The following is a 15043-nucleotide window of genomic DNA, read 5'->3' on the forward strand; positions in this document are numbered from 1 at the left end:
GTAATTGTTATATTTTACAAATATCATAAAAAAAATATATATATAAAGCATATTTAGTAAAATATATAATAATAACTAATTAAATTATATATTTATATATGAAGAGTTTGGTTCCAAAATGCAATAAATCTATTTTGATTCAAGTAAAAATTTGTTTTCTTTACTAAGAAAGTGGCAAGATGAAAACCCCTATTTTCTGCTTCAAACTTTCACATGGCATCTTTAGGTTAAAATAACACTTAAAATTAAAATCCAGGTTTTGATTTTCAAAGATTCATTTAAAAAAAAATTATAATTTTTTCCCCAAAAAGCAATAAATCCATTGAATCAATATGAAAGTTTTTTTTTTCAGATTGAAACTGATGAAAATACACACCATAGAATGTTGATCCACATATGACAGTCTCTGAACTTGATCAATACTAAATTTTATATACCGCTTGGTGTATTAAATGGATCTGAATGATTTCCATCTGAAAGCAAGTGATGGAGATTTACCGGTACTATTGATCACAGAACTGGCTTTACTGCACATGTCAATTAAATGTGATTTATCGTGCAGCCCTTGTTTGTTGATCACAAAGTAAAAAGTAGATAAGGAAATCTAGGATGCCGGGTGTATTCAAAGTGCAGCCATTACTGTCTAGAGTGTGTGGAATGGTGTGCTGTGATTGGTTGTTACTGTTTACAGTGCGTGGAATGGTGCGCTGTGATTGGTTGTTATTATTACAGTGTGTGGAATGGTGTGCTGTGATTGGTTGTTACCGTTTACAGTGCATGGAATGGTGTGCTGTGATTGGTTGTTACTGTTTACAGTGTGTAGAATGATGTGCTGTGATTAGTTGTTACTTTTTACAGTGCGTAGAATGGTGCACTGTGATTGGTTGTTATTTTTACAGTGTGTGGAATGGTGTGCTGTGATTGGTTGTTACTGTTTACAGTGCATGGAATGGTGCGCTGTGATTGGTTGTTACCGTTTACAGTGCATGGAATGGTGCACTGTGATTGGTTGTTACCATTTAAAGTGCATAGAATGGTGCGCTGTGATTGGTTGTTACGGTTTACAGTGCATGGAAAGGTGTGCTGTGATTGGTTGTTACTATTTACAGTGCGTGGAATGGTGCGCTGTGATTGGTTGTTACTATTTACAGTTCGTGGAATGGTGTGCTGTGATTGGTTGTTACCGTTTACAGTGCATGAAATGGTGCGCTGTGATTGGTTGTTACTATTTACAGTGCGTGGAATGGTGTGCTGTGATTGGTTGTTACTATTTACAGTGCATGGAATGGTGCACTGTGATTGGTTGTTACTATTTACAGTGCATGGAATGGTGCACTGTGATTGGTTGTTACCGTTTACAGTGTGTGGAATGGTGTGCTGTGATTGGTTGTTACTATTTACAGTGCGTGGAATGGTGTGCTGTGATTGGTTGAGCAGATATATTGCGTTCTGGCGTTTGTCGCATTTTGGAAAAAAAGGGAGAAAAGTTGCCCTTATAACTCTGAATATTGCATTTTGCGTAAAATTAAAAATGTACCTTTCAAAAACGACCAGATAAAATACATATTTTGGCGAAACTCAATTAAATTTTTTTTTTAATAAATGCCATTTTAAAAAAGGTTAGTATGTATGTGTACAGTATAACACTTTATTCAAGTAACTAGTAAAGTAATGCATTACTTTTTAATTTACAAGACAATACCTTAGTTAAGTAATGCCAGTTACTTTTTAACCCATTTATTGATTGAAGGATCTCATGTCCCCTTGAAAAAATTGTTAGATTTAGTTTACCTCACAACAGATTATATACAAAGTCAATGCAAAGAGACGATCAAACTATGGATCAGACGTAAGTAACTTTCCCCAACACTGTATATATACTGTATATACATATGCATTTTTTTTTATAATAGCATTTCACAAAAATGTATTTATATATACACACACACACACACACACACACACACACACACACACACACACACACACACACACACACACACACACACACACACACACACACACACATATATATATATATATATATCTATATATATCTATATATATCTATATATATATATATATATATATATATATATATATACATACATACATATATTTATATAATCATTATAACATAAAATACATGAAAATAAAAATAAAATAAAATAAAATAAGCCTTGTTGCTAGGGTGTTCTTGGAGGTTTATAAGGTGTTATAAGACCAGTATTTAAGGTCTTATTTCTGTATCTGAATGAGTTATGAGCTTAAATTTTAATATTTAGGGTTAGGGATTTTAAGGAGAAATTTTTTTAATAACATTCCTGACCATAAACATAAGCAATAACAAGAGTGGTGCTCGTCGTCTTAACACACACTACTAATGAATGAGTGCGATCATTTGTGTGAGGGCTGATAAAAGAAGACATTTTCATAGCCCTGACCTGGGGCGAAATCACCTTGCGCTGCATAATGACTAGGAAATACCTTCACACGCATGTCTAGTGAGGTGAGAGACAGAATGAACACCCACCTGGACCACAGGGTGACCTCCAGTAGGGGCTTTGACTGCCCCGCGGCTGCCCTCTGTCTCATAGTGAGCCCTGTGGTGCGGTTTGGGCTGCACCTCGATGTGGAGCTCGTACTGATCGGTGCGGCTGGGCAGAGGCCACTCCAGCGGCGGCAGGGAAGCCACAGGGATGCTGGGACAGATGAAAGATGATATTCATGCTCATTTGCTTCACATATCCGATTCGTAGCATGAAAAGAGCAGCAGGTGCATGACCCACAGAGGGATTTGCAGAACATGTCATTTTATACAAATAATAAGACTGTGGCACTGATGCCAGGTCACACTGGAAACATCTTTATAGTTTGATTTTTTTTGGTTTTTCAACAGTCCTATACATTAAGTAATGATGCATTAAATTGATAAATAGGGACAGTAAAGACATTTATAATGTTACAATGTTACAAAAGATTTCCATTTTAAATACATTTTGAACTTCCTTTGAACTCTCTTTTCATCAAATAATTACAATTTACACAGAAATATGAAGCATCACAACTGTTAATAATACCATTAATAATAATGAGAAATGTTTCTTGAGTAGCAAATCTGCATATTAGAATGATTTCTGAAGGATCATGAGACACTGGAGACTGGAGGAATGATGCTAAAATTCTGCTTTGATCACAAAAATAAATAATCACATTTTATAATATGTTCAAATAGAAAGCAGTTAGTTTTATATATATATATATATATATATATATATATATATATATATATAATTTACTGTATTCATATAAAATAAATACAGTCTTTTGGGGGCATAAGTGATGCTTTTCAAATTACTATTAACTTTATTTATTTTTTAATTCTTAAATGTACATTTAGTCATTTAGCAGACGCTTTTATGCAAAGCGACTTACAAAGTAGAAGAATTTCTTATATGAAATTAATATTGATATCAAATTTATATCCATAAAATGTTTTGGTTTAATATTTAAATTATTTATTTTATTAAGATTATCGGTATAGGCCAATAACCAAGTCTGCTTAGCCAACTGAAAGGTTTGCCAACAAGTAATATACCAACACTTTCATTTAAAATAAATATTAAATTTTTTAATGAAGAATGTGCTTTTATAACATTTTATTATCAATATAAATATATGCATATGAGTCAAATATCGGTGAGCGATAACCATACTTTCTAGATCGGTACTGGTATCGACATCCATATTAGGGCCCACATATATCATGAAAAGCATGAATAAGTTTAAATAAATAATTTACCAAACTGTAAAGACAACAAACTATCTTCATCTAATTCCAATCACTTTTTCAAAAAAATCATGCATCGAAAGAAATGATGACACTTGAGCAAATATTTACCTGCATATTCCCGGCACCAGCTGTTTAGGCCAGATTTGAGGGATTACGAAGAATGGTTCAGGGCCATGTTTGGTCTTTACATCCTGGTCACATGACACCAGGTAACTCTCAGTGTGGTTCTCTGGGTAAAGCGTGTAGCCCTGCTGATTGGTCTTCACGATTTTGGTAGGAATGGAACTAGCTTGGGCGACGCCGAACCCATTCATGACCCCTGAGATGTTATTGGAGCCATAATGGGAGGCGTGATGCTCTTCGTGGCCACCGTTGGGCGATGGGCTGCGTGAACGGGCCACCGGCACCAGGTTTCTGTACATGTCGTAGGTGCGTTTGCATAGAGGGGAGTTGGAGCGCGAGCCGGGCCGGGGCGATGGAGAGCGTGGCCCCACGGAGCCGTCCTCAGCCAGACTGCTTCGCGGAGAAGTTCCCGGACTGGTTCGAGGGGAACCCGTGTGGATGCCTTGGAGTCGTGGGCAAAGTTCTCCAGCTGCTTGGCTGTTGCTGGGTGAAACGCAGGGGGAAGCCCAAGGCGAGTAGTTCTCCGAATGCCAGGAGGTGGATGAATTGCTGCTGGCGGGACTCAAGCACTGCGGCTCCCTATAGGCCAGAGGGTCTTGACCGGGCACGGTGAGACCGGCACTGGGGCTGATGTTCACCAGATGGTTCTGGAGCGAGTCTCGACCGTGACTATAGTGCTCTCTGGAGGGCGTGATCTCAATCCGGGGGCTCAGCGCTTGGCTGTTGGGTCTGGAGTTCCCCACGAAGCTCTTGGGCTCCAGTTGAGTGTAGCCTGAGAGACCTTCGGCACTGAGTTCGGCGAAGGATGCCACACACGGCTTGATGCCGTACGGCTGAGCTTCCTCCACAGGATAGGAGAGGCTGGGAGGAGAGATGAGGTCTTTGTGCGAGGAGATGCTTTGCTCATCTGTAACAAACAAACAACAAACACAAAATGAGTAAGACTGTCCAAAAACCCAATGTATGCTGCCTTCTATTTAAAATCAAATCACCTGTGTTACCTGTGTTCTAGTGGCTCTAAAAGACAATAGTGTCATTATATCAACCTAATTTAGTTCAGTATCGATTCAATTGAATTCAATTCGATAACTGTGAATGTTGCAAGGTTCCTCAAATTTATGATACAAATACAGTTTCCAAGTTTATTTGATTAAGTTCAATACCAATTTGGAATGTGGTCAAGTTCATTCAATATGCATTAAACTCAGTTTAACTATAATGCAGCTTTACAGATTACAAAAGTGTTGTGATTCAGCTCAATTACGTTCAAAAATACTGTGAATATGGCAAAATTCATTCATTGTGAAGCAAACTCAGCACAACTCTAAAGCAGCTATAAAAAGACAATAGTGTCATCTGTGCTGGGTATTATCTGATTTCATGTCATCTGGTTTACGTAATCAGATTCCAAAAATGTAGTACTTGTAATAGATAATATAACGTTTTAAAATGTTCATAATCAGATTATGGTTACTTTTTTATGGACTACATGATTACAGATTATTCACACAATGACAGTAAATTATTAATTGATTCTCCAAAATTTTAAATGCTCCTTTCTAAAAAATTCTACTTGTCATATTGTTTGGCTTTGAACATGTAAATGTCATGTAAATTAATTTGCGATCCATTCTTCTGAGTTTAGGGACAAGAGCACCTCTAAATCAATTATACACTGTATAAGACAAAAAATTACTAATTACTAACACTGCCGACAATGACAACAACAAAAAAATGACCCCAGTTTGGAAAACTCTGGAGTAATGTAATTTTTAATACCTCTCATCACATATTGATAACAAAAGAATGGAATATAGTTTATTTCTTTTATTTACAAAATTATAAACAAGTTAGGTCAAAAGTACTCTAAATGTAATCCAAAAGTAGTCTGAATATACATTACCTAAAATGTGTAATGTAAATTACATTAGCAACTACAATTCTCATCCCTGATTTGTAATCAGTAACAGACTACACTTTGTAAGTAATCTGTCCAGCACTGAGTGTCATTTATCACTATTTAGTTCAGGGTTGCTTTATTTTAGCTCAATGAGTGTGAATGTTGCAAAGTTGATTAGTGAACTAAATTCAACTATAAAGTAGCTCTAGGGAAGATAATATTGTCATTATTCAGTTCAAGTCAAACCAGCTGTGTTCAATAATTGAGGAAAGTTCAAACAAGTTAAATTCAAGTGTTTATTTTCGATTCAATTCTGTTTCAACAATTTATTCGGGAAATGGGAAACGGTGCATGTGCTTTACCAGCGGCCTTGCTTTCGAAAGTAATTTTCCCATAGGGATTTTTTTAAATGCCATGAATCAATGTGGTGAAGCGTATCTGAAAATAGGACAACATGTCAAAGGTACAAGACTGTGTTCTCGAAGGCTTTCACAACTAATGCCATGAAACTCTGTGAATGACATAATCATGATTACAAGATGTTCATTACAACATCCATTGCACACAAATCCATCATTGGCTGTACTTCCTATGTACCGTAGTTTATGTAGCTATATATTTGTTCATTACACTGTTAAACATGATTATTATAAAAAATAAGTTCGCATGTGTGACTTCAACAGAAGCATGTAACATCGATTAACAACCCTGTAGCTCTCAGTAGGTGGCTCCCTTTAAGGAATGATTCACAATTAATTCCCCTATAGAGAAAATTAATGGGATTTTAAGATCCGTATCACGACTGTGGAAATAAACACAATTGTTTTGCATTTATAATCAAATACTGTGCATTAATTGACACAAACTTTTTTTATTTTATTTATTTTTTATGTTCGGCAGTCCAATCAACTAACTCTTGGTTAGTTCTGGTTCATCACATTGGAAATAAAAGGTCGCATTGCATTATGGGATACAGTATTCTGCATAATGGGTTCTGTATTCTACACATTTTTGTGTAAATTTGCATTCTGTCAAATGTGCCGTTTTTGTGTAATGTGTGATGTTGTGTTAGGAACTACTACTGCTTCTTTGAGATTATAATGTACATTCATCATTGTTACAAAAATGTATTACATTTCTGATGTCCAGAGTGTCATGTCTTGGATTAGACGCGCCCCCCTGTCATTTTAATGATGGTAATGACATCAGAGATCAATCTCTGCTCACAATACTGATGTCATTACCACGATCATACCATACTCATAATTTGAGAATTGTCATATTTTTGAATAACAATCAATCATAATCAAAGACATAAATCCCTAATTAATTGTAAAAATCATATACGTTTTTTTACTATAACAAACTAATTAAAATATCACTGATTTTAACATTTTTATAGCCTATATTTATGTGGACGAGGAACAGGATCCAACGAATGAAAAATAGTAAATAAACATAAATAATTGCTTACTTAACAACAACTAGAATTCTCAATAATAAAACATTATAAAAAAAATGATATAGGCTATTATATTAACATCACATTCTACTATTAATAGGTCTATATCATTAATAAGTTGTAACATCCTCCCAAGGGACCGTTTCTGTACCCCATATATTTTTTACTGAGGCAGCCTATTATATTTAATATGCATTATCATACATATGGATACATACTGTATTTAACGTTTATGAGTTCTTTGCAATAGTTTAAACAGCTGAACATTATTATGCTGCTTTTTATAGTCTTCAGCACACATCTTATACAGAAGTTTAGTAAAACAAACCTTGAAGTCCCGTTGTGCTTCCATACTCAAAAAGATAGTCAAACTCCAGCTCATCCTGACAGTCCACCTGACCAAGCTCCTCAGCCAGTCCTAACGCAGGCTTTTCGTCGTAAAAAGAGCTCATCTGTCTTAATCTGATTTATTAACACCAGAGCAACTTCTCAAACGCGTCGAGACAACGCCGGCTGTTTGACACGCAGGGGTCCGAGCGCCAAACGCATGAATGAGAATCTGAGACCGACGCGCTCAAGTCAAGTTCAACTTCCGCTTTAAACTTCACTCACACCCCCGTTTACACTAGAGGCGACAAAATCACAACACGACCGATTCTATCAAAGAACGTGATCAGGAGTGGATCCAACGGACGCGACAGAACGGACAGGACGCGTTTTCTGCGTCGCGTCAGTGACAGAGTGATGGTTTGAACAGGTTTGTCTGAGTGTTTGTCGTACTACAGGTGGCGTAAAACTATCTGTCAATCAAACAGAAGCGATAGAATGGATGACACGCGCCTCCTGTTGACAGATACTAGTTATAACTGCAACAACAAAACCAACTCTAGTCCTTGATCTCACTTTATAAGAGAATCCTGACCTCCTCCAGTAAGAACTGCTGCCCCCGAGTGTTCATCACAACACAATCCTATCTATCTATCTATCTATCTATCTATCTATCTATCTATCTATCTATCTATCTATCTATCTATCTATCTATCTATCTGTCTATCTGTCTATATGTCTGTCTGTCTGTCTGCTATCTATCTATCTATCTATCTATCTATCTATCTATCTATCTATCTATCTATCTATCTATCTATCTATATGTCTGTCTGTCTGTCTGTCTGTCTGTCTGTCTGCTATCTATCTATCTATCTATCTATCTATCTATCTATCTATCTATCTATCTATCTATCTATCTATCTATCTATCTATCTATCTGTCTGTCTGTCTGTCTGTCTGTCTGCTATCTATCTATCTATCTATCTATCTATCTATCTATCTATCTATCTATCTATCTATATGTATGTCTGCTATTTATCTATCTATCTATCTATCTATCTGTCTATCTGTCTGTCTGTCTGTCTGTCTGCTATCTATCTATCTATCTATCTATCTATCTATCTATCTATCTATCTATCTGTCTGTCTGTCTGTCTGTCTGCTATCTATCTATCTATCTATCTATCTATCTATCTATCTATCTATCTATCTATCTATCTATCTATCTATCTATCTATCTATCTGTCTATCTGTCTGTCTGTCTGTCTGTCTGCTATCTATCTATATATCTATCTATCTATCTATCTATCTATCTATCTATCTATCTATCTATCTATCTATCTATCTATCTATCTATCTATCTATCTATCTATCTATCTTTATATCTGTCTATCTGTCTGTCTGTCTGTCTGCTATCTATCTATCTATCTATCTCTCTGTCTGTCTGTCTATCTATCTTTAATTTTATTTAGTAATTTTATCTTTTGGCCACAGTTATCAAACTCAGTCACTTATTTTAGATTCCTTAAACTATCAAAGCACTTTCCACCTCGCAATCTTACTCTGACCTGAGAGTTTTTTGGAGCAAAGGTGGAAAATAACCTGCAATTTTAGAGCCACGGTTCTTCCAGACAAATCCAGACTCTTATAGACCGAAATGACACGATGTGATTATTTACGTGGTGGCAGTATCTAGGGTTATTCAACATTACCTGAACTTTCCATTGCAGCATGATCTATGAATAGCCAAGGAGTCTGAATTTTACATAACTAATGATATTCAATATTCCTGGTGAGTCATGATGAACTATAAGAAACCCTTACTATTTCTGCCACATCTGTATAGCATGCCAATCCAAATTCAGCTGGCCATTTATTAGTAGTAGTAAATAATTTCATGTTTTGTGCATCACCAACATGCTATTTAAACCCAATTGCACCTGGACTCTTGCATCTACTCTCTCGGAATAAACTCCACCACACATGTACGAATAAAAATCAAAGAGACATAACTTTCCATGTGTTTGACAAACTAAAACAACTTCATATTAAAAAAAGTTTTGAAAACTAAACAGTCTGTTAAATGCATGACAGTAGTCTGAATAAATCATAATTCTAAATCCAGTAATAAGTGTAAAAGTTCATTCATAAAAAAGGATTATGTTAAGAAGCATAAACGATTACATTTTCATGTCTCAGTATTGCATGCATCTGTCATTGAGAGTTCCCTCATGACGTAACTGCCCTTTACTGGACATACTGTAATATACTGTACATCTTTCATTGCTTAATACAACACTAATTACGTTCAATCCATTTAGCATTAACAGTTCAGCTATAAGAAAACGTTAAAAATCAAATTATTGATTACCAGTAATTCACAACACTTCAGCACGCGCCATCCATACCTTGATCCATCGACCTCATGCTGTGGAAGTGCACCAGTCTCCAAGACTCTCTAAACATTTGGAAAATATACAAAAAAATAAAAATAAAAAATGAATTCAACAGTCCAGAAACAGCCTTTCTGTACAGTTCATAGCAGAAAAAAATCTGGATGGAGAAAGCTGAGAAAGAAAAAGCAAATACTCCGTTATAAGTGCAAACAAGAGCGCTGCGCAACAACAGCAGTAGTTCAGTGTGGTATGAACTCCTCTGCCTGCTCCGAGGATTGACTTGTGAATCAAGAGCGGCTTCCTTCCCCGGCTCTGGGTGTTTATAATGGGCCAATGCTGTAAAATAACGGGATTCCCTCAGTGTTTCCTCCTGTTTGTGCGCTCTGCCATGGAAACCTGGAGCGGCTCCATCTCAGAGACTCAGGGCTTTCCTGCAGAGCGCGCGCTCAGGAATCCATGACGTCTCCAGGCTCTGCACCAAGGCATCTCTGCGGCTTCTCTCAGACAGTTGAGCACAAGAACTTCATTGTGGCCTTGAAAAAAAAATTAGCTCTGAGGGGAAGAGGAGGGGGAGAAAATGAAAACAGGAGCGATGTTTAAGCATATGCATGAACACACAGCGTGGTTGTGAGGGGACAGGGCTCATTAACCTACAGACTTCAGAGTCTTATGGGGCTCAAATACAGTCAAACGGCCACAGAGAGTGTTTGAGACATTAACCAAAGATAGTAAAACTCACTTTTCACTGGAAAAAACATCAAAAGAAGTCAGATTTGAATTTAGAAAATTATTAATTCATTTTTAGAATACATAGTACATTTTTTCTTAAATTATAAAATTAATTACTCACAAAATATTACCTTTGGGAGAAGCTATAAATAAATCAATATTTTATTTTATTATTTTAAATAAGAATTTAAGTAGGTATTTATTTTATATATTTAAACAGACTATTTTTTTCATATTAATATATATATATATATATATATATATATATATATATATATATATATATATATATATATATATATCCAGTGAAATTATATATAAATGGATCAGAAAAAGATATTAAAAAAACATACACACTTAAACACACACACACACGCACACACAAAACAGAACGGACATGGACTAAGGTTATGGTTAAATAAGACTCAGAAAATGCACCATGGAAAATATAACATAGTTTATTTATTTCCCGTCTAATCCCAAATATCGGGCTACTTTTGAAATCCATCCAAAGATTTCAAAGTTTATTTGACATGCCTAACTTGGACAGCAGTGAAAAGTTTCAATGTTTTTCAATGTTTTCATTTTAATAGAAGGACATAAACGAAGGTTTATTTATCAATGTGCGCTTATATCAGGGTTTATGATCAGATAATGCGAGATCTCCTTCCCTCAACCGTATCAGTGTGTTTAGAAACCATCAACTCCGTTTCACTCCTAAACCACAAGTATTCAGACTTAATGAAAGTCGAAATGCTCAAAAGTACCAGCTTACGTCAAATAAGCGTGACTCGGTAAACCTAAGCAGGAAATGTTTCAAGAAAATCTAATGTAGCACATTAACCGCTTCTCCCAGTGCCCAGATGAAAAAGCTGAAGCATTCTGGGAAGGCGAAGGATGCCAAAATAAACTGCACGGGGCTGTCGAGTGAGCCTGCTTGGCTAAACCCTGTTGTAAAGTTTATCCTGGAAAATTCTGTGATATGATACACTGACTTGTTTAAACATTCGAATGAATGAAGTGCTGCTCTCACCGACTGGAAAACATCTCGACACAGGCCTTCATTAGCCACTCTGTGCATCACTTCTTAATTGAATTCAATCCTTTTTATATCTCACATAAACTCGCATTAAAATACTCCACTAGAGCTTTTCCCCTACAGGGTTCGCCGGTTGCATCAGTGATGTGATGTGCATAGGAAACTGTGAGCATCCGATGCTTTAGATTGACTCTTGGAGGTGTAAAGGAAGACGAATGCAGCCTGGAAGGAGTTTTTGCCAGAGAGCGACGTCTAGCAGATGCACATTCCTCCACTGTTACAGCACTCTTATGCAACCCAAAATGTGAATGAGTAAATTAATACGGAAAAACGCGTGCTTCCAGAAGACAGGATCTGCAGTTCCATCTTTTGCTGAAGAGACACACTTTTTCCAGGTTTCCATCAGCGTGAAGCGGCGCTGTGCCGTCTGGGTTACAGCAGCACATCTGACTTTTCCAACAGCAACAGTTGTATTGAAGCCAGAGCTTTCATCTGGAAATGGCACTTTATATCACATCCCATGGAGAACTGTCGGCATGTTTCGGAAAAGGGAAAATCTTCAGGCCATGTGCTCGATCGCTTCCAAAACTCTCTCTGTTAGCCTGTCATTTTCCCCATTGTGCTCTGTTACCTCATACAGGGTCACTGAGAACTGCATACTATCCCTACTATTTCTGTCATTTCCATGCTATTAGCATGCTTTTCCAAATTCAGATTTATTTAATGGAATAAAGTGCACTGATTAATTGTTCATTATTTCTGCAAATATTTGTATTTCATTTTCAAATGGCCATGCTTGCTTTTATGAGAAGAATGATAAAAAACTCTTTGCATGCTTGTAATCATCTGTTTAGGATGAATTGTGTGTATTTGCGTATGTATCATAAATTATTTACAATTAATCCTATGTAGCCTTTTAAAAAAAAATAAACATTCAAAATTTCTGGGTTAACGTTCTTATTTGCATATTTTATGTGTCAGTGTCATTATATGTACTATATATATATATATATATATATATATATATATATATACGTGAGTGTGTTTGTATAACAAAATTAATAATATTATTTAATGGATTATTTATCTATTTAAATATAACAAAAGATTTACATAATAATTCAATAAATATAAAATATATATTTTTTGTTTTTACAATAACCAGTGCCAACCAAGGCTGCATTTATTTACAAAAATGCAGTAAAAACATTAATATTTTGAAATATTATTCCAATTTAAAAGGACTGTTTTCTATTTGAATATATTGTAAAATGTAATTTATTCCTGTGATTGAATTTTCAACATCATTACTCAGTGTCACATGATCCTTCAGAAATCAGTCTAATACAATGATTTGCTGCTCAAGAAACATTTCTGATTAGTATTCTTACTATTTTCCAGAATTCTTTGATAAATAGAAAGATCACAAGAACAGTATTGATTTAATATATATATATATATATATATATATATATATATATATATATTTCATAACAATGTACAAGTGTGGTCATACCATGTTATATAATAACTGTTGTGAAATGTTTGGCAAGTAGCTATAAGTGTGATCATGTACACAATGCACTGAGCACATTGAGTGTTTATTATTGTTGTTGCTAGAGCTGTGGTTATGATCACAGTCAGAAGTGAAAACTGAAGTCAGTCTCTCAGCAGAGATGAAGCTTTTAAAAGCCTGTAGTGTGTATAAATAGCTCTGCTGGGTGTGAGAGCCGCTCATGCCTCTCTTAAAGTCATTTATCATCATCGAAATCCTCTGTTGATCTACACAATGGAATACAGCAGAGCAAGTCTGGATCTGTGTCTCATGGGCCAAAGGTTTACATGATATAGTCCTGACTGCTGACTACATGTTCAGTGGTGCTACTGTAAAATACTCTCCTCGCACAACTACTATTAACAAACATTTTCATTATTAGTAATAATAATAATAATAATAATAATAAGTTCAAGACTATGGCTGATGCAAAAAAAATAAAAATAAATAAATAAATGTAATAAAAATAAATAAAAAATAATAACATTTAAAAAGTTCAAGACTATGGCGCTAAAAATATATATAAATAAATAATAAATGTAAAAAAAAAATTAGTTCAATACAAATGGCAAATAAATAAATAAATATATATATATATATAATAACATTTTGTCCAGACGGAAAAAAAAATGGTTAATGCTAATAATTGCAAAGTTCACATAAATAAAACAATTATTTAAATATAATACAGATATAATAATAACAACAACCATTTTGTCCAGACATAATTTTTTTTTGTTACAAATTAATATCACAATGCAAAAAAAAGCAAAAAAAAAAAAAAAAAAAAAAAAAAAACACTAATTAATTAATTAATTAGTTTTTAAATATCATACTAAAGGTTTAATAATAGTAATACATTTTTGGATAAAATATAAACTTTATTCACATATTTGCCGTCCTATTACATTACAGGATTATATAAAATAAAATATTAATTCACTTAAATTCACTCATTTATTTTGGGATGAAATACTTTGCCATTTCTTTGCGTGTTTATTTCACCGACATGATTTCACTCTCATACTCACGGTCCCATTATCCGGATGTGTCCTTGCTGACATGCTGGTCTTCTTCCTCTGGGTCTGATCTGCCAGGGACACTCTGGCTGAGCTGTGTGTCACGTGTGCACTGTAACGTCCGGCACGCCGCAGAACGTGCCACATGAGAGACGAGTAATGATAGCTTCACCCAGAGAGTGAGGTCATCAGGGAGCAACATCAAAAACACTCAAATTACCATTCAACTCTGAGCCAAAAGAACAGAGAAGGGGCCTCGGCTTCTGCTTTTCAGTGAAAAAGCTTGATGAAAAAAAACAAAAAACTGTTTGATTTATTACTGTAATGCATTTATTTATTAAATAGCGGTGCGGTGATGAGTGTAATTTTTGAGACGCCCCCTTCTGGTGAAACGTGATAATTTGTATAAAACACAAAGGCTGTGTTCAGAATAGCATACTACTATTATATTAGCATATGAATAATGGTTGAAACATGTTATAATGTCGTGCTGTTTTACATGCTATTAATAACAGTAAATATTCTGGTATTGCAATCTGGATAGCTGCCATAAAATAAAGAAAATAAATAAACTTTACAAATACACATTACTGTTGAAACTTTGAGGTTAATATTTAACAGTTAATATTTTAAGTTGTCAAGGACACATAAAAATAATTAAAATGACAGTAAAACATCTATAATGTTATAAATATTTCTAT

At 35.0% G+C, this 15043-nt stretch overlaps 1 protein-coding gene across 2 annotated transcripts in view; it reads right to left on the minus strand.

The window, feature by feature from the left end:
* The window catches only part of LOC128011787 (nuclear factor of activated T-cells, cytoplasmic 2-like), a 36974-nt gene extending 26485 nt beyond the window's left edge, over nucleotides 1-10489 (minus strand). The window contains exons 1-3 of one of the 2 annotated variants that reach the window (XM_052594506.1): nucleotides 10013-10489; nucleotides 3902-4823; nucleotides 2534-2702 (exon numbers count right to left, since the gene is read on the minus strand). In XM_052594506.1, coding sequence (XP_052450466.1) covers nucleotides 2534-2702; nucleotides 3902-4823; nucleotides 10013-10070 — 1149 coding nt within the window. In that variant the 5' untranslated portion in view covers nucleotides 10071-10489. Of the gene's footprint in view, nucleotides 1-2533; nucleotides 2703-3901; nucleotides 4824-7606; nucleotides 8061-10012 lie in introns of those variants that run through there. The other variant, XM_052594505.1, reaches the window with a different exon arrangement.
* Between the last annotated feature and the right edge of the window lie 4554 nt (nucleotides 10490-15043).

The sequence above is a fragment of the Carassius gibelio genome, chromosome B23 (genome assembly GCF_023724105.1).
Source record: "Carassius gibelio isolate Cgi1373 ecotype wild population from Czech Republic chromosome B23, carGib1.2-hapl.c, whole genome shotgun sequence".
Taxonomy (NCBI): Eukaryota; Metazoa; Chordata; class Actinopteri; order Cypriniformes; family Cyprinidae; genus Carassius; species Carassius gibelio.